This window comes from Tachyglossus aculeatus, chromosome X4 (genome assembly GCF_015852505.1).
Source record: "Tachyglossus aculeatus isolate mTacAcu1 chromosome X4, mTacAcu1.pri, whole genome shotgun sequence".
NCBI classification, from domain to species: Eukaryota; Metazoa; Chordata; class Mammalia; order Monotremata; family Tachyglossidae; genus Tachyglossus; species Tachyglossus aculeatus.
In genome coordinates, this window is record NC_052098.1 from 28,567,683 (window position 1) to 28,594,600 (window position 26,918).

Genomic DNA, 26,918 nt, shown 5'->3' on the forward strand with positions numbered 1-26,918 from the left:
AGGTCTGCTAATTCTGTTGTACTCTCCCACGCACTTAGTACAGTGTTCTGCACATAGTAAGCACTCAATAAATACAGTTGACTGATTGTGTCCAATCTTGTATTTACCTCAGCACTTAATACAGTGCCTGGCACAAAGTAAGTGCTTAACAAATACCTTAAAAAGACTATATCTGTGTCTCCGTGGGTGTGTCTTCCTAGCACAGTGCTAAACTGGATCAGAGCTTGAAGTTCACAAGTCAGACTGCATTATTCTCCCTTGCCTACTTAAAGGATTTTCAAGAGATTAAACTGGAAAACATAAAAATCAGTGGAAAAGGATGGTTTGGGGTCATGCTATCTCTCTCCACAGTAGAGCCCGGCACAGACTGATATTATTAGGCCCAGCCCAGTCCCACCCCAGGCCAAGTCAAACATGTGCAGAGCTCACACCCGCCCCAAACTCATTTTTCTTTCAGTCAGGTTCTGGGAAGGGGGAGAAAGGGGACCACACATGCACAGTGTTTTGCACATTTGCAATTACTCTGATTCACTGCTGGAACTGGTCATCCTAGAAGGTGATCGTGGACATCATGTCCATGTGAGGCTTGCCCGATGCCCAGACACTGGGACGTGAACAGTCCAGAGAGGAATATACTACCCTACAGGTAGTACAACAACAATTTTAACTTCCTTCACGCTCTCCAATTCACGGATTCCATTGCGGATCACTTAAGGAGACTCTCTGGCAACCTATACTTCCAGTAGTGCTCATCACTGTCTTTAATAAGGGAAGCAATTCCAGCCCCCAGACCTTAACCCACTTCACCTCTTGTCTCCACACTGAGGGAAAAAGCCAAACTGAGCCAATGGGAGCCAAAGTAGGGAGGAATCAACCAACCGTTTGCATTTATTGAGCGCTTACCTTTTGCAGAGCACTGTAGTAGGCACTAGGAAGAGTACACTATAACGGAGTTGGGAGACAAGTTCCCGGTCCATAACGAGCTCACAGTCTAGAGGAATAGGTGCAACACATCCTACAGTGATCACTGGTACCACTTTCTCTGCAGCTTTCCAGTACTGCCTACTGCCAGGATCAGATTGGTCAAATCAATTGATCAATCAGTCAACAAATCAATGTTATTTATGGAGCACTTACTGTATGGAGATCACTCTATTAGAGGGTCCTTTGGGGCACCTCAGAGAAGAGGACCTGACTTCAGTTTGTGCCATTATGCAGGCCTAGGGCCCCTTTTTCTGGAGACATGGTGGACTTTCTGCTCCCATTTTGGGCAGGTCCCCTTCCCTTACTACCCTCTAACATGTCAATCATCCTGCCCAGGGCAAACCACTTCTGGACTTCTGTAGAAAGTGCCAAAAGCAGTGTTGAGCTATGCTCTAGAGCATGTGGGCATTTGCCTAGTAGCCTGCAGTGTAGCCCACATTTTTCCAAGGAAAGTGGCTAGTAGGACTGTCAAGGTTATCTTCTGCCTTACCTCTAGCTCTAGTTTCCAGGACTCTCAGGCAGGATGCCTATCCCAGGAAGCCTCATTCCTGGGAGGTTAATCTCAGAAATCACTCCCTGTGATCTAGAGTTTCATGAACCTTTGCTGGCCTGCTCAGAGTTGGTAGCCCTACCTGGTCTCCATAAGGATTCACTTTCCCAAACAGGGTCATTAAGGCATTTAATTTTGATTATCCTTTGAGAGCTCACACTAGCCAATGGAAAGATCATTTCAAACTTGAGCCAGAATGTCTCTCCAGATGATTTGGCAATGTAGAAAGAGGCCTGGAGTGAAAAGACCTCCTCATCTGGAAATACATTTATTTCAAATGTATCTATGCTGTAGGTTGATTCTGGGTAGCATGCTATCCAAGTGCCCAGAGATTTATAGGCAATATGAATTATGTGCTTTTGTATTGGCCCATATTATGATAACATTTTCAGAGATCAGATGTTTTTTCTGTTTGGGTTTAATCAACGAAGCCAGGGAAGTCACTGGGTTACACCCTCGGATGGTGACTGGCAAGCTAATTTGCACACTAAGCTCAAATCCTGGGCAAGGTCAGGCTATATGTGGGAGTGTAGATGAAGAAAGTAATCAATGATCTAGCCATCATCCTGTGGAGGACCACCAATGCACAGACCAATGCCACAGTGTAAAATCCTAGTGAAAGACCTCCCAGCAGCAACAGGGAAACTCTTGCTACAGGCTAAGGTAGAGGCCAACTGACATTTTTCATTATTTTTCATCAGTTCATCTCTGCCAATGATAGCACAGATGGCACATTTCCTTCAGGGTTCACATATGATCCACAATGCTTAAACATGATGATCCAGTTGTTTTGCTATTACCGATAATGGATGACTTTGTTGCTTTAAATCAGCATGGCTCAGTGGAAAGAGCATGGGCTTAGGAGTCAGAGGTCATGAGTTCTAATCCCAGCTTGGTCACTTGTCAGCTGTGTGACTTTGGGCAAGTCACTTCACTTATCCATGCCTCAGTTACCTCATCTGGAAAATGGGGATTAAAGACTGTGAGCCCCACATGGGACAACCTGATTACCTTGTATCTCCCTCAGCGGTTAGAACAGTGCTTGATATATGGTGAGCGCTTAACAAATACCATCATTATTATTTAAATCATAGGTCTTTTGAGTGATGCGTGCATATATAATCTTCTAAGGCTGGAATGAATTTAGGTCAGTTCACTGATTAACACTGAATTTTCCTAAAGGCCAATTCCCCAAATGCCTTTCTCCCTTTTTCCCCAATCCTGGCAAAGGGACTGGACAGAGAGGTCTAACAACAGCCTAGCAAACTTCACTTCCTGATGAAGCACCTAAGCCAGGGTAAAACCATGGTAAATACCAATCAACAATGCTTCCCTGAGGTCATCAAATATCTTATTACTATTATGGAGTCCCATGTTATTGGACACAGCTGATGAAAACACTTGGTCTTCCCTCCTCCCATCCCTCACTGCTATCTTCAACCTCTCCCTCTCAGATGGCTCCTTCCCTTCTCAAACACATTCATTCATTCATTCATTCATTCAATCGTATTTATTGAGCACTTACTGTGTGCAGAGCACTGTACTAAGCGCTTGGGAAGTACAAGTTGGCAACATATAGAGATGGCCCCTACCCAACAATGGGCTCACAGTCTAGAAGGGGGAGACAGACAACAAAACAAAACATGTGGACAGGTGTCAAGTCACCAGAATAAATAAAAATAAAGCTAGATACACATCATTAACAAAATAAATAGAATAGTGAATATGTACAAGTAAAATAAATAGAGTAATAAATCTGTACAAACATATATACAGGTGCTATGGGGAGGGGAAGGAGGCATTCTCCCCTACATTAAAAAAATTTTCTCTGGACCCCACAGGCTCTTCTAACTATAACTCCATCTTCCTCTTCCCTTTCCTATCCAAATTCCTTGAAAGGGTTCTATACAATATCTGCCTTTGCATCCTCTCCACTAACTTGAATCAATCAATCAACTGTATTTTTCACATGCTTACTGTGTGCTTTCTTCTTGAACCACTCCAGTTGGGTTTTCACTCTCTTCACTCCACAGAGATCACACCCACCAGCATCTCAAACTCAATGTGTTTAAAACTGAACTTCTTACATTCCCTTCTAAGCCCTCCTTTCCTTTAAACTTACCCATCTCTGCTGACAGCACCATCATCCTCCCTGGGTTTGAAATCCACAACCTTGGGTATCACCTAGACTCCTCACTGTCACTTTGCTCTCATATCCAAACAATCAATTAGTGATATTTATTGAGCACTTACGGTGTGCCAAATACTGTACTAGGTGCTTGAGAGAGTACAATACCACAGAGTTTGTAGAAATGATCGCTGCCCACAAGGAGCTTATTCATTCATTCAATCGTATTTATTGAGTGCTTACTGTGTGCAGAGCACTGTACCAAGCGCTTGGGAAGTACAAATCGGCAACATATAGAGATGGTCCCTACCCAACAACGGGCTCACAGTCTAGAAGGGGGAGACAGACAACAAAACTAGACAGCTTATAGTCCAGAGGGAGAGACAGACTTTAAAATAATTACAGAGAGGGGAAGTGGATATGCACAAAAGTATTGGGGGTGGGGGTTGTGGTGAGCAAGTATCAAATGCTTAAGGGGTATAGATCTGAGAGTATAGAGATATAGGGAAATTAGGGCTTAGTCAGGGAAGGTCTTTTGGTGGAAGTGTGATTATAGTAGGGCTTTGAAAGTGGGGAGACAGGTGATCTGGCAGGTATGAAGGGGGAAGAAATTCCAGGCCAGAGGGAGAATGTGAGCAAGGCAGCAAGACAAATGAGTTAGAAGTTCAGTGAGTAGGTTGGCGTTAGAGGGGTGAAGTGTGAGGGTTGGGTTGTAGTAGGAGATTGGCAAGATACGGTACAGGGGAGAGCTGATTAAGCGTCTTAAAGCTAATGGTAAGGAGTGAAAGGAGGAGGGTGGTGGTCTTGTTAATGGTGATGGGAAAATCTGAGAGAAGACAAGATTAGGGTAGCAAGCTGTGCAAACAGTAAGGGCTCAAAAAATACGACTGAATGAATGAATGAATGAGGAGCTCTGTTTTTGACATTTAAGTTTGAGGTGTCTAGTGGGATATCTGAATAAAGCTGTACTGAGGCAGGAGGAAATATGAGACTTTAGAAGACAGGTGGGTGCTGGAGAGGTAGATTTGGGAATCATTAGCATAGAGATGTTGAAGCAGTGGGAACAAATGAGCTTTCCAAGGGAGAGGGTGTAGATGGAGAATAGAAGGATACGCAGTACTGAGTCTTGAGGGACTCCAACAGTTAGGAGGTGGGAGGCAGAGGAGAAGCCTGTGAAAGAGATTGAGAAGGAGCAGCTAGAGAGATAGGAGGAGAACCTCGGGACGACAGTGTCAGTGAAGCCAAGGTTAGATAATGTTTCCAGGATGGGGGGCAGTCCACGGTGTCAAAGGCAGCCGAGAGGTCGAGGAGGATTAGGATGAACTAGAAGTTGGATTTGGCAAAAAGGAGGTCATTAGTGTCCTTGGAAAAGGCTGTTTCAGGGGAGTGGAGTGGGCAGAAGCCAGATTGCTGGGAGTCAAGGAGATGACTGAAGGAGCGGAAATGGAGGCAGCGGGTGTAGACAACTTGCTCAAGTAGTTTGGAAAGGAATGGTAATAGGCAAATGGGGCAATAACTGGAGAGTTAAATGGGGTCAAGGGAGGGTTTATTTAGGATAGCGGAGACATGGGCATGTTTGAAAGCAGAGGGAAAGGAGCTACTGGATAATGAGTAGTTGAAGAAGGCGGTCAGCGAGGGAAGAAGGGAGGGGAAAGTGTTTTAGTAAGGTGTTAAGGGATGGGGTTGGAGGCACAGTTGGAGGGGTAAGATTTTAAGAGGAGCCAGGAGATCTCGAGATACTTCTGGGAAGGATAGGAGAGTCGAGGAGTGGGCAGAGGAAGGTGGGTTTGGAGAGGAGCAGGGAAGATTTTTGCAATCTGCTGCCGAAACCTGTTATACCATTATACCAGGTGTACGATTATACCAGAGATTACTAGGATTATTCCCACAGTCCTACTAGACCCACCTGCCCATTCTTAGAAATCCCTTGAGCACAGCCACACCCCAAGAATTCCCTAGCACCTTCCCCTTACTTCCAAACTTACATCCACTCCCCTGTCCCCCTGTATCCTCCCTCCCCACGGTTCCCCTGACCCCCAAGCCTCCAAACCCCTTCACCCCACAATCCCAAACTTCTGAGAAGTGGGTATAAGGGCATGGGGAGGGAAGAGTCTACTTCAATGACACGGAATGCCATGGGCAGCATGGTTTGCCAGGAAGCAAAATAAAAGCTGCCCCTCTGCTGCATGACAGGGCTCACTCCTATGTGTGAGGGTTTGCCCATGGCATCCGTGTTTAGGGGAAACAAGAGCCAAGCCTCTCAATCAATCAATCAATGGTATTTACTGAGGGCTCACTATGTGCAGAGCACTGTACTAGTGCTTGGGAGAGCACAAAAGAACAATATAACAGAGCTGCTAACAGCGTGCTTATCTATATTAGTATCATTTTCTTTTCTTCGAGGATAAGTGTACTGTGTGCTCCCTGATGCAAGCAAAGTAGCCAATCCTGCAAAGTTTTAACCTTTTGCAAAGTTTTAACCTTTTGTTTCAATTTAAAATATAATCAGAGTTCACTGTAATTTTTAATGACCCCCTAGATTCCATGTAATTGATAACATCTGCCTCCTCGTGCATTCCAAAGGAAAGGCCTTGAGGGCTCATGTAGTGTTTAGCTTGACTTCTGTTCATGCTCTAAACTCTTGCGGTTGCACCAGTGGCTAAATCTCAGGAGAATGTCTTTCCATCTTTATGACCTATGTCTGCATTCTACAAAATTACTTGAAGTTTTGCTCACTGGAATCCTTTTGTGAAACAAGCACCATACTTTTCTTAGAAGGCCCAGGGGATAATAGTTCTCCACCTCAGAAGAAAGATGTGAAGTCAGTATAAAGAAGGCTAGAAAAGACTAGGATGAGGAACAAAAAGAAAAGAAATATAAACTACTAAAACTACAAGAATAATTCAAACCCTTTCGTGTGAACACACATCATAAAGCTTTGTTTGAAATTTCCCTCTAATTGTTTCTATTCTGGCACATTAGTTTCTCATCTCCTTTCCCCCATATTTTCAGGGCTCTAAAGGGTGAACTAATCCTAAAGTAGAATTTATTGAAAATTTACTGCGGACAGAGCACCGTGCTAAACACTTGGGAGAGTGTAAGTTTGTTGTGGGCAGGCAAAGTGTCTACCAACTCTATTATATTGCACTCTCCCAAGGGCTTAGTACAGAGTTCTACATATAGTAAGCACTCACTGAATACAACTGATTGATTGATTGATTCAAACAATAAAGATAAAAGACACGATCCTGCCATCAATAATAATAATAATGGCATTTGTTAAGCGCTTGCCGTGTGCAAAGCACTGTTCTAAGCTGGGGAGGTTACAAGGTGATCAGGTTGTCCCATGGGGGCCTCACAGTTTTTAATCCCCACTTTTCAGATGAGGTAACTGAGGCCCAGAGAAGGGACTTGCCCAAAGTCACACAACTGACAGTTGGCAGAACTGGAATTTGAACCCATGACCTCTGACTTCAAAGCCCGGGCTCTTTCCACTGAGCCACACTGCTTCTTCTTCAAGGAGTTTACCATCTAAAAGGGAAGGCAGACACAAAATAAATGAGAAGCAGTGTGGCATGGTGGAAAGAACATGGGCCTGGGAGTCAGAGGACCTGGGTTCTACTCCCCGCTCTGCCAATTGCTTGCTGTGTGACCCTTGGCAAGTCACTTAACTTCTCGATGCCTGAGTTACCTCATCTGTAAAATAGGGATTAAATCTTCTTCCCTCCAATTTGGACTGTGAGCCCCATGTGGAACAGGGACTGTGTCCAACCTGATAAACTTGTATCTACCCCAGTGCTTAAAACAGTGCTCTTAAGAAATAACAATAAAAAACAAATTCCAGATAGGAAGGAGAGATTGGAAAGATGAATATGTGTGTGATTAAGTGTTTAAATTGAGTAAGTAGATAAGTGTTACGGTCATTGTAAGTGTGAAGGTGGGACAAAAATGCAGAGGTGGTACTTGGTAATTAGAATCCAGGTTCTCTGACTCCCCAGGTCCATGCTGTTTCCACTGAGCCATGCTGCTTCTCCTAGTAGTAGTAGTATTTATTAACATATCTGTAATTTTATTTATTTGTATTGATGTCTGTCTCCCCCTCCTCTAGCCTCTGAACTCACTGTGGGCAGGGATTGTCACTGTTTATTGTTGTACTTTCCCAAATGCTTAGTACAGTGCTCTGCACATAGTAAGCACTTAATAAATACAATTGAATGAATTAATTAATTAAACACCTATTGGGTGCAAAGTACTATAGCAGGAGGAGTGTGACCTCGGAAGAAGAAAACTTAATTGGAGAAAGTCTCCTGGAAGAAGAGGGATTTCAGAATAGCTTTGAAAATGAGGAAATCAGGTGAATTTGAAGGGATAAGAAGTTTCAGGGAGACAGGGGGATATAAGCAAGGGGTTGGAATTAGAATCTAGGTCCTCTCACTCCCAGGTCCATGCTCTTTCCACTGGGCCATGCTGCTTCTATGCTAGTAGTAATAGTAGTAATAGTAGCAGTAGTAGTATTTATTAAGCACCTACTGGGTGCAATAGTAATAATACTAATTATGGTATTTGTTAAGCGCTTACTCTGTGTCAAGCACTGTTCCAAGTGCTGGGGTAGATACAAGGTAATCAGCTTGTCCCATGTGGGGCTCAGAGTCTTAATCCCCATTTTACAGATGAGGTAACTGAGGCATAGAGAAGTTAAGTGACTTGCCTAAGGTCACACAGCTGAAAAGTGGGGGAGCCTGGATTAGAACCCACATCCTAGTACTATAGTAGGAGGAGTATGAACTGGGAAGAAGAAAACTTAATTGATGAAAGTCTCCTGGAAGAAGAGGGATTTCAGAAGGACTTTGAAAATGAGGCGATCTGGTGGATTTGAAGGCATAAGAAGTTTCAGGGAGACAGGGGGATACAAGCAAGGGGTTGGAGTTGGGAGAAAGTGAGAGTGAGGGACAGTGAGAAGATTTGCTTGGAAGACATGTAGGCTGCCAGCTGGGGAGCAAAGAGAGCAGATCAGTAAGAAGGAGAGAGTTTGTGGAGAGCTTCAAAGCCCAAGTTCAGGTGTTTTTGCTTGTCACAGAATGAATGGGTAGTCATTGGAGTCATATGTGCAGATGAAGGTAGTCTGAAAAAAAAAGAGAGATTGGAGGCAGGAGGTCTGTGAGAAGTCTGGTACAATAATCTACTTGGAAGATAATGGTGATGACTATGTGTGGAAAGGGAAGAGTGGAGCTGAAGAATTCCTGCACCCTCTGCTCCTCTGCCGCTACCTCCTCACTATGCCTCGTTCTTGCCTGTCCCGCAGTCGACTCCCGGCCCACATCCTTCCCCTGGCCTGGAATGCCCTCTCTCCACACATCTGCCAAGCTAGCTCTCTTCCTCCCTTCAAAGCCCTACTGAGAGCTCACCTTCTCCAGGAGGCCTTCCTATACTGAGCCCCCTCATTCCTCTCCCCCTCCTCCCCTTCCCCATCCCCCCTTACCTCCTTCCCCTCCCCACAGCACCTGTAAATATGTATATATGTTTGTACATGTTTATTACTCTATTCATTTATTTATTTTACTTGTACATATTTATTCTATTTGTTTTATTTTGTTAATATGTTTTGTTTTGTTGTCTGTCTCCCCCTTCTAGACTGTGAGCCTGCAGTAAGTGCTCAATAAATATGATTGAATGAATGAATGAACCCGTTGTTGGGTAGGGACCATCTCTATATGTTGCCAACTTGTACTTCCCAAGCGCTTAGTACAGTGCTCTGCACACAGTAAGTGCTCAATAAATACAAATGAATGAATGAATGAATGAACCACAGGATTTAACAAGAGAGCCTGGGGCTAAAAGATAGTGAGGAGTAAAAGATGACACCAAAGTTGAGGCTTCTGCAACAGGAAAGATAGTGACAGAGCGGGGACATTAGGAGATGTTAAAAGCAGTAGCAGCACGTGGCTTGGGCCTCATAACATAGCCATCCTGGAACCTCTCTCCTGCCCTACCTTGTGGCAGTGGGAACAGACATAACAGTGGCAGCATGAGACCACCATAAAATGTAGACTGTTGGGAAGGCTATGGCTGCTGCTGTGACGATCAGACTTTGAGCTGCAAGGAGCCTGAAACTAAGATCTTCTTGCCACTGTTGCCTATTACTGCTTTTGTTACTTTTACTTCAACTTTCCTTATTTGGTAGGTGCTTAATAAATACTATTACTACTACTACTACTACTACTACTACAACTACTACTACTACTACTACTTCTTCTTCTTCATGGAAAGAGCGTGGGCCTGGGAGTCAGAGGATCTGGGTTCTAGTCCCACCTCATCCTTAGTATTGTAGGAGGCAAAAATCCCCATCCACAAGTGTTTTATACTGTAACAGCATGGACAGGCAAAGAATAAGGGAAAAAGAGAATGGAAACATAGACAAGTGTATAAGTAAATGCTTAAACAGTAAAGCAAATTGAAATGTACAAAAGTGTAATGGGAAGCAGGGAAGCAGCATGTCCTAGTGGAAAGAGCATGGACATAGGAGTCAGAGAATTTGGGTTCTAATCCCTGCTCTGCCACTTCCTTTTGTGTGTGGGTGGTATTTGTTTAGCACTTACTATGTGTCAGTTTCCTTAGCACTGGGGTAGATACAAATCAATTAGGTCGTACACAGTCCATGTCCCACATGGGACTCACAGTCTTAACCTCCATTTTACAGATGAAGTGACTGAGGCACAGAAAAGTTAAATGATTTGTCCAAGGTCACACAGCAGACAAGTGATTGATTGCCTGATTCGTTTGTAGAGGAATGGGAAACCACCAAGGGTGACTGAGGAGAAGAGATATGTGTGCAGATCAATGTCTTAGAAAGATGATCCAAGCAGCAGAGAGAAGTATAGAAGGAGAGGGGGAAGACTGGAGGCAGGGAGACCATTGAGGAGGCTGATTCAGTAGTCCAGCCAGGATGTGACAAGAACCTGGACCAGGGTGGTGGCCATTTGGATGGAAAGGGGAGGATTCTGGAAATATTGTGTAAGAAAAACCAACAGGATTCAGCAACAGATTGAATGTGAGAGTTGAAAGAGAGTGAGGAATAAAATCTAATGCCAAGGTTGTGAGTTTTGAAGACAGTTAGTAGAAAAGATGAGGAGCTCAGTTTTTGACATTTGAGCTTTAGGTGCCAGGGGGATAACTATGCGGAATGTCCAGCAGGCAAGAGGAAAGGAAAGATTGAAGTTAGGGAGGAAGGTCAGAGCTAATGAGGTAGATTTGGAAGTCACCCACATAGAGGTGGTAGCTGAAATCAACTCCCTGAGGGAGTGACAATAAACATGGCCTAGTGGAAAGAGCAAGGGCCTGGGAGTCAGAGGTTTTGGGTTCTAATCTTGGCTCTGCCACATGTCTGCTGTGTGAGCTTGGGCAAATCACTTAACTTCTCTGTGCCTGTTACCTCATCTATAAAATAGGAATTAAGATTGTGAGCCCCATGAGTGACAAGGACTGGGTCCAACCTGATTAACTTGTATCTACCCTAGCACCTAGAATAGTGTTTGGCACATAGTAAATGTTTAACAAATACCACAATTATTATTATTATTATTATAAAATGAGAAAAATAGGTGACTCAGAGAGGAATCCACAGCTAAGGGGATGAGAAATAGACGAGGAGTTAGTGAAAGGGCTTGAGAAAAAAGAGCCCAGAGAGGTAGGAGGGAGACCAGGGAAACCAAGATTCAATAGAGTTCCCAGAAGGACGGAGTGCACCATGGTATGGAAGGCAACTAAGAGGTCAAGGAAGATTAGGCTAGAGACTATCCGATCTGGTGAGGAGGAGGTCATTGGTTACCTTAAAGATTGCAGTCTTAGGGAAGTGAAGGGGACGGAAACCAGATTGTAGGAGGTCAAGGTGGGAGTGGGATGGAAATTACTTATGGACAAGTAACCTTTGCAATTCATTCCTGGTTTTGGTCATCTTCCTGTCACTGGGTTTGCCCAATGAATTTCTATACTTTCACTCTCAGAGGAAATCTGAGAAAGTAAAGTGTAAAATATTTCTGGAGAGGGCACTGAACTCCTGAGTTGAAGCCAGGACTAACAGGGCCATCTTATCTAAAATCCAGCAACCCTCAAAGACACTCCTGGGAATTGAAATTCTCCCTTAACCCAAATTCCTTTTCGATAGATTCCTTACCTTGTCGTAGTTAGGAATTCCATTGGAACTGCCTTCTTACGGTACTCTAATTTAGGTTTGAATGATTCCTGTGGTTTAAAACTTGGATGAAGGAGGTATTTCTCCTGATATTCTGAGACATGGCATGGCTGATTCTCTATTTCCTCTAAAATCTTGTTGGGGACATGTGGACAGTGATGGCTCCTGTATTTAAAAAAAAAGTACAAGTTAATTATTGAATGTTTGAGATTGAAAAGAGAGATTTCAATTCTACTCAAAATATAAGAAATGGCTCAAGTGAAATCATGTCCTCCTATCTCGCTGGTTGCTCTGTCTCATTCTCTTCCCCAGGCTCTTCATCTGCCTCCCACCTTCTAACAGTGAGAGTCCCTTAACTCTCAATTCTATTCTTCATCCACACCCACTCCCTCAGAGAACTCATTCGCTCCCACAACTTCAACTACCGTTTCTACAGGGTTGATTCCCAGAGTAAAGTATGGACTGGAGTGGGGAGAGGTAGGAGTCAGGGAGGTCAGCGAGAAGGCTGATGCAGTATGCAAGGAGGGTTATGACAAGTGTTTGGACCAGCGAGGTTGCAGTTTGGGTGGAGAGAAAGGGATAGATTCTAGCGATGACAGGATTTGGTGACGAATTGGATACGTGGGTTGAATGAGAGAGATGAGTCAAAGATAATGCCAAGGTTACAAGCTAGTGAGCTAAGGAAGATGGTGGTGCCTTCAGCAATGGGAAAATCAGAGAGAGGATTTGGTGGGAAGATGCAGAGTTCTGCACGGCACATTTGGGCTAGAACATGACAGCAGAATATGAGCACATTCTTCTAATGAAATTAACCTGTCTGCATTCAGCACGGACACAGGGGGTGCACTACAACACGAACTTACCTCAATGCTGAGTTCTGCAGGCATGCAATTCCCACATGCTTCTTATTTCATAGAAGTGACAATCCAAGCCATCCTGCCTGGTATGACATCATCTGGCCACAGTACAGTGATGCACATATCACTAACCACACTCTACCAATGTCACCCATGTCACTCTACCAACCCATGCACGGGTTGGGCTACTCTCCCTACCTACATCTGTTGGTATAGATACCACAGTGCTGGTCTAGAGAGTGGAGACCCAAATCCGAAATTAATGGTGATGGGTTCTCAGTGGGAGCTACACAATCACTTACAGGTTCACTATCGCTTCCGGATTCCAGTACCTGTCCCAAACAGTGCTCCTTCTGGCCAAAGAAAGGAGGGTGAGAGTCAAGAGACCCAAATCTGACAGGTGTCCTTGGCAACCATAACTTGAGTTGAGCAGAAGTGGCACTGATTGCGGTGGCAGCTCTCAGCAGTTGTCTGGCACACACTCCCTAAACAAGGGTCCTTCACAGAAGGGTTGAGACATACTTGTATTATACAACTCACTTACATTTACAATCCAATGTAAAGCCCAATGTCCTGTTCCTTAAAGGCTTACAGCACCTCGTTTCTTTCTTTAGCCTATGATTGGGAATTTTTCACCTGTCATTACAGCTTTGCAAGGTAGAACGCTTTTTATGACAGATTAATTTTAAGTCAATGGGAAAGTGACACCAACTGTTGAAGATCCAGGGGTACCTGTAATCTTTTTAAATTCAATAGAGGATATCAGACTCCAGGAATGCTTTTTTACTAAAGCATATTTCTTTGCTGAACTGTACTATCCAAGCACTTACTACAGTGCTCTGCACACATTAAGTGCTCAATAAATATGATTGAATGAATGAATAAATGATTGACCTGAACAATAATAATAATAATGATGGCATTTGTTAAGTGCTTACTATGTGCAAAGCACTGTTCTAAGCGCTGGGGTGGATACAAGGTGATCAGGTTATCCCATGTGGGACTCACAGTCTTAATCCCCATTTTACAGATGAGGTAACTGAGGCTCAGAGAAGTTAAGTGACTTGCCCAAGGTCACACAGCAGACATATGGCGGAGCCGGGATTCAAACCCATGCTCCAAAGCCCATGCTCTTTCCACTGAGCCAAGCTGCTCAGTGGAAAGGTACAAAAGAGCTAACTCCATGAGCCTTAAAGGGAATGGTGCATGGAACACATCTGCTTAACTGTATTGACTTATACGAGTTCCTGATAGTCATTTACATACATTTATTCTTTTGTTTTTATGAAGAACCAAGTGGCCAAGACAAGTGGGAATGCCTTTGTGAACTGAAAAGCAACAACAAAAATGTAGTTGTTTAAATGGGGCTCAGAGAAACGTTCTCCTGGACAAGTCCTGAGGCAAATTACCCTCTGTCTTCCCTTTGAATTTTAACACTATGAATAATGTTGCCAAAGAGAGTTAAACAAGATAATGAAATATATTACTCAATATTCTGCTAACAAATGTACAAACAAAATGTACCACTAAGCTTGATTCTCTCTGGCAAGGATATCATCCAGATGGCTCTCTGATCAGTAATGCTTTCTACCTGGCTCTGTGACTAGTTAAATAACCTGGTAGAGCTGTGGTCTTGTTAATGATCAGAAGTGCCCTACAAATCACTCATGAGCACAGTGTGGACAAGACTGGTCATACAGAGAAGCAGCGTGGCTCAATGGAAAGAGCACCGGCTTTGGAGTCAGGGGTCATGGGTTCAAATCCCAGCTCCACCAATTGTCAGCTGTGTGACTTTGGGCAAGTCACCTAACTTCTCTGGGCCTCAGTTACCTCATCTGTAAAATAGGGATTAAGACTGTGAGCCCCCTGTGGGACAACCTGAACACCTTGTAACCTCCCCAGCATTTAGAACAGTGCTTTGCACATAGTAAGCACTTAATAAATGCTATTATTATTATTATTATTATTATCATTATTTTATTCAGGCTGTGAGCCCGTTGTTGGGTAGGGACCGTCTCTATATGTTGCCAACTTGTACTTCCCAAGCGCTTAGTACAGCGCTCTGCACACAGTAAGCACTCAATAAATACGATTGAATGAGTTCAGGCACACACAGAGATCATAATAATCACTGCCATCATCATCATCATCAACATCAAGGCATTTGCTAAGGACTTGCTAAGGGCTTATCTACCTCCAAATGCTGAGGTAGATACAAGATAATCAGGTCAGAAACAATCTTTGTCCCACATGGGGCTTACAGTCTAAGTAGGAGGGAGAACAGGTATTTAAACTTGGATGCATTTGGATTTTCACCTTTTATTCACCCCACCCTCAGCCCAACAGCACTTATTGTACATATCTGTACTTCATTTATTTATATTAATGTCTTTCCCCCATTTAGACTGTAAACTCCTTGTGGGCAGGGAATGTTTCTACCAACTGTTGTGTTTTACTCTTCCAAGCACTTAGTACGGTGCTCTGCACACAGTAAATCCTCAATAAACATTCAAACTCCATTTTACAGATGAAGAAACAGAGGCATAAATAATTTAAATGATTTGTCCAAGGTCACACAGCAGACAAGTGGTTGGAGTCGGCATTAGAACCCAGGTCCTCTGACTCCCAGGCTCTTTCCACTAGGCCCCTGAAACTGTGCTATCGGTGGCATCATCTTTGAATGAAGATGGTGTCTCCTATTGTAAATGGCTTTGAGGCCAAGAAACCATACAAAGAAACTAATTATAGAACAGTGCTTGATACATAGTAAGTGCTTAACAAATACCATTATTATTATTATTATTATTATTATTATCATAGTGCTCATAGCTGACTCAGAAGCCCAGTCATATCATGTCCCTGTCAGCTATGTTCCAGCTGGGGCAGAGGGTGCAGCACTTCTCTGTGCTTCAGTTACCTCATCTGTAAAATGGGGATTAAAACTGTGAGCCCCACGTGGGACAACCTAATTACCTTGTATCTACCCCAGCACTTAGAGCAGTGCTTGGCACATAGTAAGTGCTTAACAAATACCATCATTAATAGCATTTAGAATAGTGCTTGGCACATAGTAAGTGCTTAACAAATACCATAACTTAGTACGGTGTTCTGCTTATAGAAAGTGTTCAATCAATACCACTGATTGATTGATCGATAGCTGCAAATAGGCAGAGAAAGGAGCAAACACACAATTGGTCTACAAGACTTTATGTACAAAACCCATTTATGGTCAAAGTCACTTGGGTGTAGTGCTGATGCTGGGCCATAGCATCAGTGGCCAGCAGGACGTTGCCAGATTAGTTTGTGCAGCCTTCGCCTCCCAAATTAGCTGACTATTTTCAGGACTCCTCCTAAGTTTCCCTAAAACCTCCCATGATGTCTACCTACTGTATCCCTAAAATCTCCCCTGCTCTTCTCCAGTCCCTCCCTCCTCCTATGCCCTCTTCAACTCTCCCATCTTTCCCAGGAGTATCTCAAGAAGAGGTCTTCTGCCGCCTCTCAAAATCCACCACCTCCACCTGTGCCTCTGACCTCATTGAAACCCTTGCCTCCTCCCTTCTTTCCTCCCTGACCACAATCTCCAACGGTTCACTTTCCAATAGCTACTTCCCCATGAGAAGCAGGGCTGCTTAGTGGAAAGAACAAAGGCCTGGGAGTCTGAGGACCTGGGTTCTAATCCTGGCTTCACCACTCTGCCACTTGCCTGCTGTGTGGCCTTGGGTAAATCACTTAACTTCTCTGTGCCTCAGTTCCCCTTCTGCAAAATGGGGATTCAATACCTGTTCTCCCTCCTACTTGGTCTGTGAGCTCCATGTAGAACTTCACTAGCTTGTCTCTACTCCAGAGCTCAGTACAGTGCTTGGCACATAGTAAGCACTTAACCAATACAACAATTATTATTATTTCCCACTGCTTTCAAACATACTCATGAATTCCCTGTCCTAAAAAACCCTCCCTTGACCCCACAGTTCCCTCCAGTTATCACAATCTCCCTACTACCATTCCTCTTGAAACTCCTTGAATGGGTTGTCTACACCTACTGCCTTCACTTCCGCTCCTCCAATTCTCTTCTTGACCCCCTCCAATCTGGTTCTCACCCCCTTCACTCCACAAAAACTGCCCTCTCTAAGGTCACCGTCAAATTCTTCTGGACAAATCCAGTGATTGCTACTCCACCCTAATCCTCCTCAATCTCTCAGCTGCCTTTGACACTGTAGACCCACCCCCTCCTGCTGGAAACATTTTCTAACCTTGGCTTCATTGATACTGTCTTTTCCCGGTTCTATTATCTCTCTGGCTGTGTCTCTCAGTCTCTTTCAGAGACTCCTCCTTTGCCTCTCATCTTTTAACAGTGAATTCCTCAAGGCTCAGTTCTGGGTCCCCGTCTTCTACATCAACACACACTCCCTTGGAGAACTCATTTGCTCCCACAACTTCAACTACCGACTCTCCATGAATGATTACCACATGTACCTCTCCAGTCCTGACCTCTCTCCTTCTCTGAAGGCTCACATTTCATCCTACCTTCAGGACATCCCTACTTGGATGTCCCCCTGGCACCTCAATCTTAAACATGTCCAAAATAGAACTCCTCATCTTCCCACCCAAGCCTTGTCTTCCCCATATCTTTCACATCACTGTAGACAACATCATTGTCCTCCCCGTTTCATAAGCCTCTAACCTTGCCATTATCCTCCTGTCTTTTACTGACACTAAAATAATCAGATTTCTGTCTGCCCACCTGCTCTCCTTCCCATGTTTATTGGAAACCTTATTTTTAAAAGTTGTTTAGTCCAAGGCAGCTTAGCTCTCCATATACCTGCCCTCTGGCTCCCCTTCTCTCCCAGGGGCCAGCCCATTTGTTTTGTTCCCAAGGCCCAGATTTGACTGCTCCTGAGCAGTGCTTCTCTGTTCTGCCAACTCTTTCGTGTTGTACTTTCCCAAACCCATATTACGGTTTTCTGCATGCAGTACACACTCAAAAAATATGACTGATTGATTGCTCCACAGACTCCATCCACCCACTCCGCTCTCTCGACTCCATCCATCTTTCTTAGTGCCTCACACCCCACCTCGCCTCCCTTTCCTCTCTACCCAATCTTGATGATCAGATTACTGCTCTCAACTCTACCCTCTCTACTCAGCTCAACTCGCTCGCTCCCCTTTCCCTTTGCCACTCTCGTACCACTAACCCACAGCCCTGGATCACTGCCACTGTCTGCCTCCTTCACTCTTACGCTCAAGCTGCTGAACACTGCTGGCGAAAGCCTAAACACCAAGCCAACCTTGTTCACTTCAAGTTTACCCTTTCCTGCCTTAACTCTGCCCTTTCCTCTGCCAGGCAAAACTACTTCCCCTCCCTTATTGACACCCATGCCCATCATCCCCATCAGCTCTTCCATACATTTAACTCCCTTCTCAGGCCCCCTGTTCCTCCGGCTCCTCCATCCCTCACCCCCAATGATCTGGCCTCCTACTTCATTAGTAAAATTAACTTCATCAAGTCTGAGCTGCCCAAAATCACTTCTCCCCCTTCTCCAACCCCCCGGCTCTCAACCCTTTCCGCTACTCTCCCATCCTTTCTCAGAAGTATCTTCAGATGAGATCTCCTCCCTCCTCTCAAGTGCTACTCCAGCCACCTGTGCTTCTGACCCCATTCCCTCTCATCTTATGAAATCTCTTGCCCCTTCCCTCCTCCCCTCCTTAACTTCCATCTTCAACTGCTCACTCTCCACTGGTTCCTTCCCCTCTGCCTTCAAACATGTCCACGTCTCCCCCATCCTAAAAAAAAGCCTCTCTTGACCCCACCTCCCCTTCTAGTTATCACCCTATCTCCTTCCTACCATTCCTTTCCAAACTCCTTGAATGAGTCATCTACACCCACTGCCTCGAATTCCTCAATGCCAACTCTCTCCTTGACCCCCTCCAATCTGGCTTCCATCTCCTACACTCCACCAAAACTGCCCTCTCAAAGGTCACCAATGACCTCCTTCTTGCCAAACCAATGGCTCCTACTCTATCCTAATCCTCCTCGACCTCTCAGCTGCCTTCGACACTCTGGACCACCCACTTCTTCTCAACACTCTATCCAACTTTGGCTTCACAGACTGTCCTCTCCTGGTTCTCCTCTTATCTCTCCGGCCATTCATTCTCAGTCTCCTTTGTGGGCTCCTCCTCCCCCTCCCATCCCCTTACTGTAGGGGTTCCTCAAGGGCCAGTTCTTGGTCCCCTTCTGTTCTCTATCTACACTCACTCCCTTGGTGAACTCATTCGCTCCCACGGCTTCAACTATCATCTCTATGCTGATGACACCCAAATCTATTTTTCTGCCCCTGCTCTCTCTCCCTCCCTCCAGGCTTGGGTCTCCTCCTGCCTTCAGGACATCTCCATCTGGATGTCTGCCCACCATCTAAAACTCAATGTGTCCAAGACTGAACTCCTTATCTTCCCTCCCAAACCCTGCTCTCTCCCTGACTTTCTCATCACTGTAGATGGAACTATCATCCTTTCTGTCTCACAAGCCCGCAACCTTGGTGTTATCCTCGACTCTGCTCTCTCGTTCACCCCCACATCCAATCCGTCACCAAAACCTGTTGGTCTCATCTCCGCAACATCATCAAGATCCACCCTTTCCTCTCCATCCAAACTGCTACCTTTCTGGTTCAATCTCTCATCCTATCCCGACTGGATTACTGCATCAGCCTCCTCTCTGATCTCCCATCCTCCTGTCTCTCCCCACTTCAGTCTATACTTCATGCTGCTGCCTGGATCATCTTTGTGCAGAAATGCTCTGGGCGTGTTACTCCCCTTCTCAAAAATCTCCAGTGGCTACCAGTCAACCTATGCATCAAGCAAAAACTCCTCACTCTCAGCTTCAAGGCTCTCTGTCACCTCACCCCCTCCTACCTCACCTCCCTTCTCTCCTTCTACAGCCCAGCCCACACCCTCCACTACTCTGCCACTAACCCTCCTCACTGTACCTCGTTCTCACCTGTCCCGCCATTGACCCCCGACCTACGTCCTCCTCCTGGCCTGGAATGCCCTCCCTCCACACATCATCCAAGCTAGCTCTCTTCCTCCCTTCAAGGCCCTACTGAGAGCTCACCTCCTCCAGGAGGCCTTCCCAGACTGAGCCCCCTTTTTCCTTTCCCCCCTCCCCATCCCTCCCACCCTACCTCCTTCCCCTCCCCAAAGCACCTGTATATATGTTTGTACAGATTTATTACTCTATTTATTTTACTTGTACATATTTACTATTCTATTTATTTTGGTAATGATGTGCATCTAGCTTTATTTCTATTTATTCTTTTGACTTGATACCTGTCCACATGCTTCTAGACTGTGAGCCCATTGTTGGGTAGAGACTGGATCTATATGTTGCCAACTTGTACTTCCCAAGTGCTTAGTACAGTGCTCTACACACAGTAAGCACTCAATAAATACAATTGAATGAATGGATGCTACTATTATGCCAAACCTGCTTTAAAATCAATCAATCATTTTTACTGAACACAATATGTGCAGATCACTGTACTAAGCACTTGGAAGAGTACAACACAGCAACATAATAGACATATTCCCACCCACAACAAGCTTACAGTCTGAAGCGGGAGACAGATACTAATATAAATAAAGGATGGATATGTATATAAGTGCTGTGGGGCTGGGCGGGGGGAGTGAATGGAGGGGGCAAATCAGAGTGAAGCAGAAGGGAGTGGTAAAAGGAAATGAGAGCATAGTCAGGGAAGGTCTCTTGAAGGAGATGTGCCTTCAATAAGGCTTTGAAGTTGGGGACACTAACAAACAATATAATAAAACAACAGGAACAGGAGGGTCAGGGTAAGGAATGGATGATACGCTGGCTTACCATGGCAGATTCTTACCATAGCATTCTACAGCAGTGTAGTTCCCTATTTTCTGCTGTCACCACCTAATTCTCCTGGTGCCCTCTAAAAGTTCTATCAGAGGAAAACTAACAATGCTAATTTTTGAGTCCCGTTTTTTGAAATAGTGGCAGACATGAAGGCTTCCCAATTTCTGAAAAAAAAAAATTTTGCTGTTATGATGTGCAAATATGATGCTTCTCATCCATTTTTTAAGTATGGAGAGAAATCCCACAGAAATCTCAAGCTATGATGTTCCAAAATGAACCTGAATTACTTTTTCAGCAAGATGTTTAGCTGAAAGGCAAAAGAGTATAGAGTCAGAAATTAAAAATGGAAGAAGAGCAGAAGGCTTGTTTTTTATGAATTTTTCTTTTCATAAAAGCAAGGCTGTTTTCCCATCAATATTTAATCAGTTCAAATGGTGCAAGTCTAGTCTTCCTTTTGACCCAGAACACAATTATTTTCTTTTTCTTCCCATGATCCCTTCTGCATTCTCAATATTTTTCCAGTAGCTGGGAGGTCCACTAATTAAATGTGCTCTTTAAAGCCAGGTCAAGATTCAAGGGTCTCTAGGGACTGAAGAAGACCATTTCACCTTAAATGCTAATCATGTAACATAAATACTGTTTAGTATGAAACACAAAACCAAAAAAAAAAAGGAAAAACAGAAAAGGACTATTATAATTCGGTGCCAGTGCTTCAAGTATTTTTTGTGAAACAAAACAAAACATGTGTGCATGTATTTGTATGTGTATCAAGTATAATAGGGGTTGTTGCCCAGGGGATTTTGCAAAACTATGCCAACATTAAGTTTCTCCAGAGTCCTTGACTTTTATACCACCCAGGTTTACCAACTTTAGGGGCAGGTGGGAGGTGATATGAGTAATTGCCACCATGAAATGGGACCGTGGGGGCACAGCCACTAACTTCACCCTAGTGACTTTTTGCAGCTCACCTGTGATGATCCCAGCTAGGCTAGCCCCAGAATTTTCTAGAGCGAGGAAGTGGTTAACTCCTCAGAAGAAAAACTGTTTTAATTAATATGTCAGTCACTCACTTGGTGAAAACTACTAGAGCTCAAGCACTTACAAAAGAGGATTGGGGGCAAGCAAAGTTGGAGGGAGACTCGAGATCAATGAGGGTTTAAAGTTAGGAGTAAGTTCCAGGTTATTGATAGGCTGTTATTTCTGGATTTAGTGTACAATATAGTTGCACAACTAATGTTGCTGTTGAAATTGTTGAGTTGTTAACAGGTAATCTGTTTATAGCCAAAGGAATACTCGAGTGCCCTGTGTGCATGTGACTTGCAATATTCGAGGCTATCACAGGAAAGTGTAGGGCTCTTGACATCCCACCAGACCTCAGTGGCTCAGCCCTTAGCAGAGCCCTGGATGTTGCATTCTAGGAGTTTCTACTCTAAGGATCATGGGATGGTGGCAGCAAACTATTGGAGCAGTCACATGAAGCCCCAAGATGGTCCCTACCCTGGCTCTAAAAAGCTGTGGACACTAGGACCCTAGCACTAGAAACCGGGAGTGTGGCTGCAAAAGTGACTGGAAATGTCATAACACCCTGTCCCTAATAATAATAATGATAAGTGTAGTATTTGTTAAGCACTTTCTATATTGCAAACACTCTACTAAGTGCTGGGGTAGATGCAAGATAATCAGGTCCCACATAGAACAGTGCTTTGCACATAGTAAGCGCTTAATAAATGCCATCATCATCATCATTATTATTATTATTATTATGGGGCTTACAGTCTAAGGAAGAGAGAGGTGTGAGATAGGGTCTAGGTGGATGTGTCTTCGGCCCTCACTCCACGGGGGAAGGATAGAAGAATTACGGGAAAGGGGGAGTGTGGAAAGGAGCAAAGGCTCTTATTGTCCAAAGCATCATCTCTGAAAAGGGGGGACAACTCTTTCTCTCTCTCTCTCTCTCTCCATATCTCATTCTCTATATATACTTATATAAATACATTATATGTGCTCAATAATAATAATAATATTAATGGCATTTGTTAAGCACTTTACTATGTGCCAGACACTGTATTAAGTGCTGGGGTGGATACAAGCAAATAGGGTTGGACACTGTCCCTGTCCCAGGTGAGGCTCCCAGTTTCAATCCCCATTTTACAGATGAGGTAACTGAGGCCCAAAGAAGTGAATGACTTGTCCAAGGTCACACAGCAGATGAGCGGTGGGGCTGGGATTAGAACTCATGACCTTCTGACTCCCTGGCCCAGGCTCTAGCCACTACACCATGCTGTGTACTACTTAGGTAACAGAACTTAGTTTTGACATTTAGTTTTGCATTATCAGTGAGAATTTTTAGTTGCATAGTTGGTTTCCTGAGAGCAGGTTGATGTATAGCCTTGGTTTTCTTCCAACATATCGTCATTCCAAGGAGCAGTTCTAACTCTATGAAGCAATTCACAATCATCAGCATTTCCTTTTGTGTACATGCCACAAATGCAGTCATCAAGCAGTTCCTAGAGGATGGTCCTTTGATGAAGTTAGAAGCCTGAGTTGGAAGAGTTTCCTGGTGGATTGGAAGCATATTCTGACAGAGACAGTGTTTGGTGAGAGACATATGTGAAAAGATTGAAATGATAAAAAAAGCAATAAATCCAATAAGAGCAGCAGAACATCACAGTTAAAGGAACAGATTTTAGGATTTTGCCAAACAAGAAACTAGTCTCAAATGGGAGTTTGAATTCATCCCAAGAAAGACCAACTTCACTGCCCTAATTCTCATCACTTAGGAGAAAAAGAATAGTCATCGAAAAATAATAGGGTGAGAAAATAGAGAAAGATATTTCAAATAAGAATGCTGAAGCAGGGAAAAAAATATTCCATGTGCAATGTATCAACATGAATCGTATACAAAGAATATGGTACGCTAGTAAGGCTGAGGAAAATGAAAACACATTGTCTACAGAGGCACATGGAAAACACAACATTTTGCTTTAATATAGTGAATGTTTTCGAAATAAAACTTAGATATGTGCCACAAAAGGCAATCACTCCTCTGGGAAATAGCTTTGAAGTATCTTTGATTGTAACTACATCAAAGACTTTCATCTAAAATCTTTACAAGGTTAATTGTAACTCCCACCAAGTTCAGAAGCCCCTCTCTGAATGTTGTGGTTGCAATCTTATACTCTGGATGATAAACTTTGCCTTTTCAACAGGCACATTTTGAAATGTTAAAACATATGGCTCAGAAATCACTCCCCAAATGAATGAAAGCTGATAACTAAGTGCAGAAAGATTCTATTTCACTGATACCCAGCACGCAGGGAAAAACACAGATCGCCTCATGTACAAAAAGTCTGAATCCCCATCCCTAACTGATTGTAAATGCCTCAACAGAATCTGTCACTATTTATGAACAATTAGGGTCTCAGAATAAGTTCAGCATTCTTAAGGAACAAAGGTGCTGGAGTACATAGTTGAATACCATTTTGGATTTCCTCCTGCTACAAACTGGACTGAGATAAAGTCACTGAAAATTAACTGTCTTTGCAGCCGGGTGAAAATTGCCTTGGGGAGTCTTAAGATTTTCTTCCTAAGCACTTTAGTGCTTCTTTTACATTTGCAAACAAAGCTGATGATAAATGAACTACACAGAAATGATCCCTTCAGAATATCCATTTTTTCCATGCTTGTAGCTACATCCATTTATTTCTCAAATTAAATCAAGCTTTTAATGATGTTAGCACTGCTAACCAATAGCACTATGGAAGAATGAACCGGACTATGCTCTATCTACCTCATTAATCAGTGATAAAACTATTTGTTAACTTTACATTACAGTTCCATTTTTTGCCTGAGAAGGATGGAAGAGATGAAATGAAGAAAGTTTTCTCCCCAGATTTCAGCTCCAGGTTCAGCGGCAGCAACTACAATACTCCGATTCTTACACATAATCAAATTTTTATGAATCACTGAGCACAAATAGCATTAGAAATGCAGAAACTTGTTTTTAGAATCACAACTGCCTAAAAAGCATAACTTTCTTTAACATACATTATAGTTCGTTATTTTGCACAGGCCTGGGAGTTCTCATGCCAGCTCAGCCAATTGTCTGCTATGTGACCCTGGGATTGTCAGATATCCCAGATATAAAGGATTATGCCTTCTTTCACTCCTTTGACCCACTTTCTTGGCAACTCTGTAAAAATGGAGAAGTAAAGTTTCCCCCTTTTAAGTGACAAAAGTCCCATCTCTCCACAGAATAAAACGAGACCTGTCTTGAGAATTCAATACCCATCTGAAATCAGTCAACACTATAAACACATGAAATCGTTTTCCAAACCATTTTACAAAGTTCAATGAAATACGAATAAGCATCTGAAATTATTTACTATTTATATTAATCAGGTTCATTTAAAGAAGGCAATAGAGACGGGCCATATTCAATAGCATTGTCATGCAGTGAGGTTGCTGAGGTGCAATCCATAAAGATCCATCACTTTTTAACTTAAATTCAGTCAAAGTAACAGTAGGAACTAAGGAACTACTACCGAGTGCTGTGCTTAAACCTACAGATCAAAAGTGCAGTAGGAGGTAGGGAACTGGCTGTGGTGGGTCATAGCTTGAATCTGCAAAATGTAAGGAAATTTCGGGAGTTCAAGAAGAGGAACTTTAGCAGCTCATTAAACACAGAACCACAGAAACGCATATGACATTTGCTAAGTATCAGGCCTGTAAAGAAAGTGACAGGAGGATAAAAACCAGAAGGATTGCTTTATTAAAAACACTTAGTGCTGGTGAATTGAGAAGGGGCATTAGCTTGTGCTGTGGAAAATTTTCACACTAAGGCTTTCATTAGTCTGTGGTTGCTTCCCTGAATCTACTGTCTACACTATCCCTGTCTGGTTGATTAGTCATGGCTGTATTTTTATTATCCCTGCCACTTACACTATAATCAATGATGTCGTTTGAAAAACAAGCATCCAATATGAGTAGCTTCACTTCTTAAATCAAATTATCCTAGCAATCAATTACCCTAGTAGAAAGAAAACAAGCTGATTCATAGCATGATTCGTAGCGCAAAGAACACAGGCCTAGGAGCCAGAGGACCTGGGTTCTAATTCTGACTCTACTACTTTTTTGTATTTAATAGTATTTGTGAAATGCTTCCTATGTGCCAGGCACTGTACTAAGTGCTGGAGTAGATACAAGCTAAGCAGGTTGGACACAGTACATGTCCCATGTGAGGCTCACAGTATTAATCCCTATTTTACAGATGAGGTAACTGAGGCCCAGAGAAGTTAAGCGACTTCTCCAAGGTCACACAGCAGACAAATGGCAGAGCTATGATTAGAACCCAGGTCCTTCTCACTCCCAGGCCTGTGCTCTATCTGCTAGGCAACACTGCTTCACTTTCCTGGTATGTGACCTTGGACAAGTCACTTACTGCTCTGTGCCTCAGTTTCCTCATCTATAAAATGGGGATTAAATACCTGTTTTCCCTCCTACCTGGTCTGTGAATCCCATGTGGGATAAAGACTGTGTCCAACCTGACTATTTTGTATCTATTCCAGTGCTTAATTCAGTGCTTGGCACGTAGTAAGTACCTAACAAATATCACAGTTATTATTATTGATAGTAGTAGTTGTTATAGTAGTAGCATTTATTAAGCATCTCCTTGGTGCAGTGTACTATATAGGTGTTTGAGACGTACAGAATAATTAAGTAACAACTTCCCTTCCCACAAGGAACTTTATACTCCATCATCGGAGACAAACATAAAAATATTTATAGCTAGCATGGTCAAAATAATTAAATTGCAGTATTGAGCTTATTCCAAAAATCATTTCCCCAAATCCCTTCAAATGAGTGGATTTGGGGCTATGCTTTAAGTAGCTTGGACAGATATGTTCCTCTATAAAGCTTAGAAGACATTTAAACTTATCTATAGTATTTATAGATCCACCTACCTGTCCTTTATTTTTAAACAGGACTAGGCATTTGCTGGGCATGTGAGGAGGAGATCCTCAAAGAAACATCCCCCTTCTGCAACTTAGGAACTCTTTCTTTTTTAACCCAGAAAGAGTTCAGTGAGCCAGTATCACTTTGCTACTGAACCTGTGTGACCTCAGTATTCTAATTCTTGGCCATTCCTCTGGCTCAATGGATAGGCCTTTGCTACATCACTTCACCTCTCTGGGTCTCAGGTTTTCTATCTGGAAAATACAGGGGTGGTTTTCCAGGGCACTGTAAGTATTAACACCTGAAAGTACTTCAGGATCTTCAGGGTTTGGGTATTAATTACTTAATAATACAGGTCAGACCACCTCATTTATTTGAAATGGAAA

At 43.4% G+C, this 26,918-nt stretch overlaps 1 protein-coding gene across 1 annotated transcript in view; it reads right to left on the reverse strand.

Annotated features, from left to right (window-relative positions):
* The window catches only part of SAXO1 (stabilizer of axonemal microtubules 1), a 69,070-nt gene that overhangs the window by 16,455 nt on the left and 25,697 nt on the right, over nt 1-26,918 (reverse strand). The window contains exon 2 of the mRNA XM_038769995.1: nt 11,833-12,015. Coding sequence (XP_038625923.1) covers nt 11,833-12,015 — 183 coding nt within the window. The remainder of the gene's footprint in view (nt 1-11,832; nt 12,016-26,918) is intronic.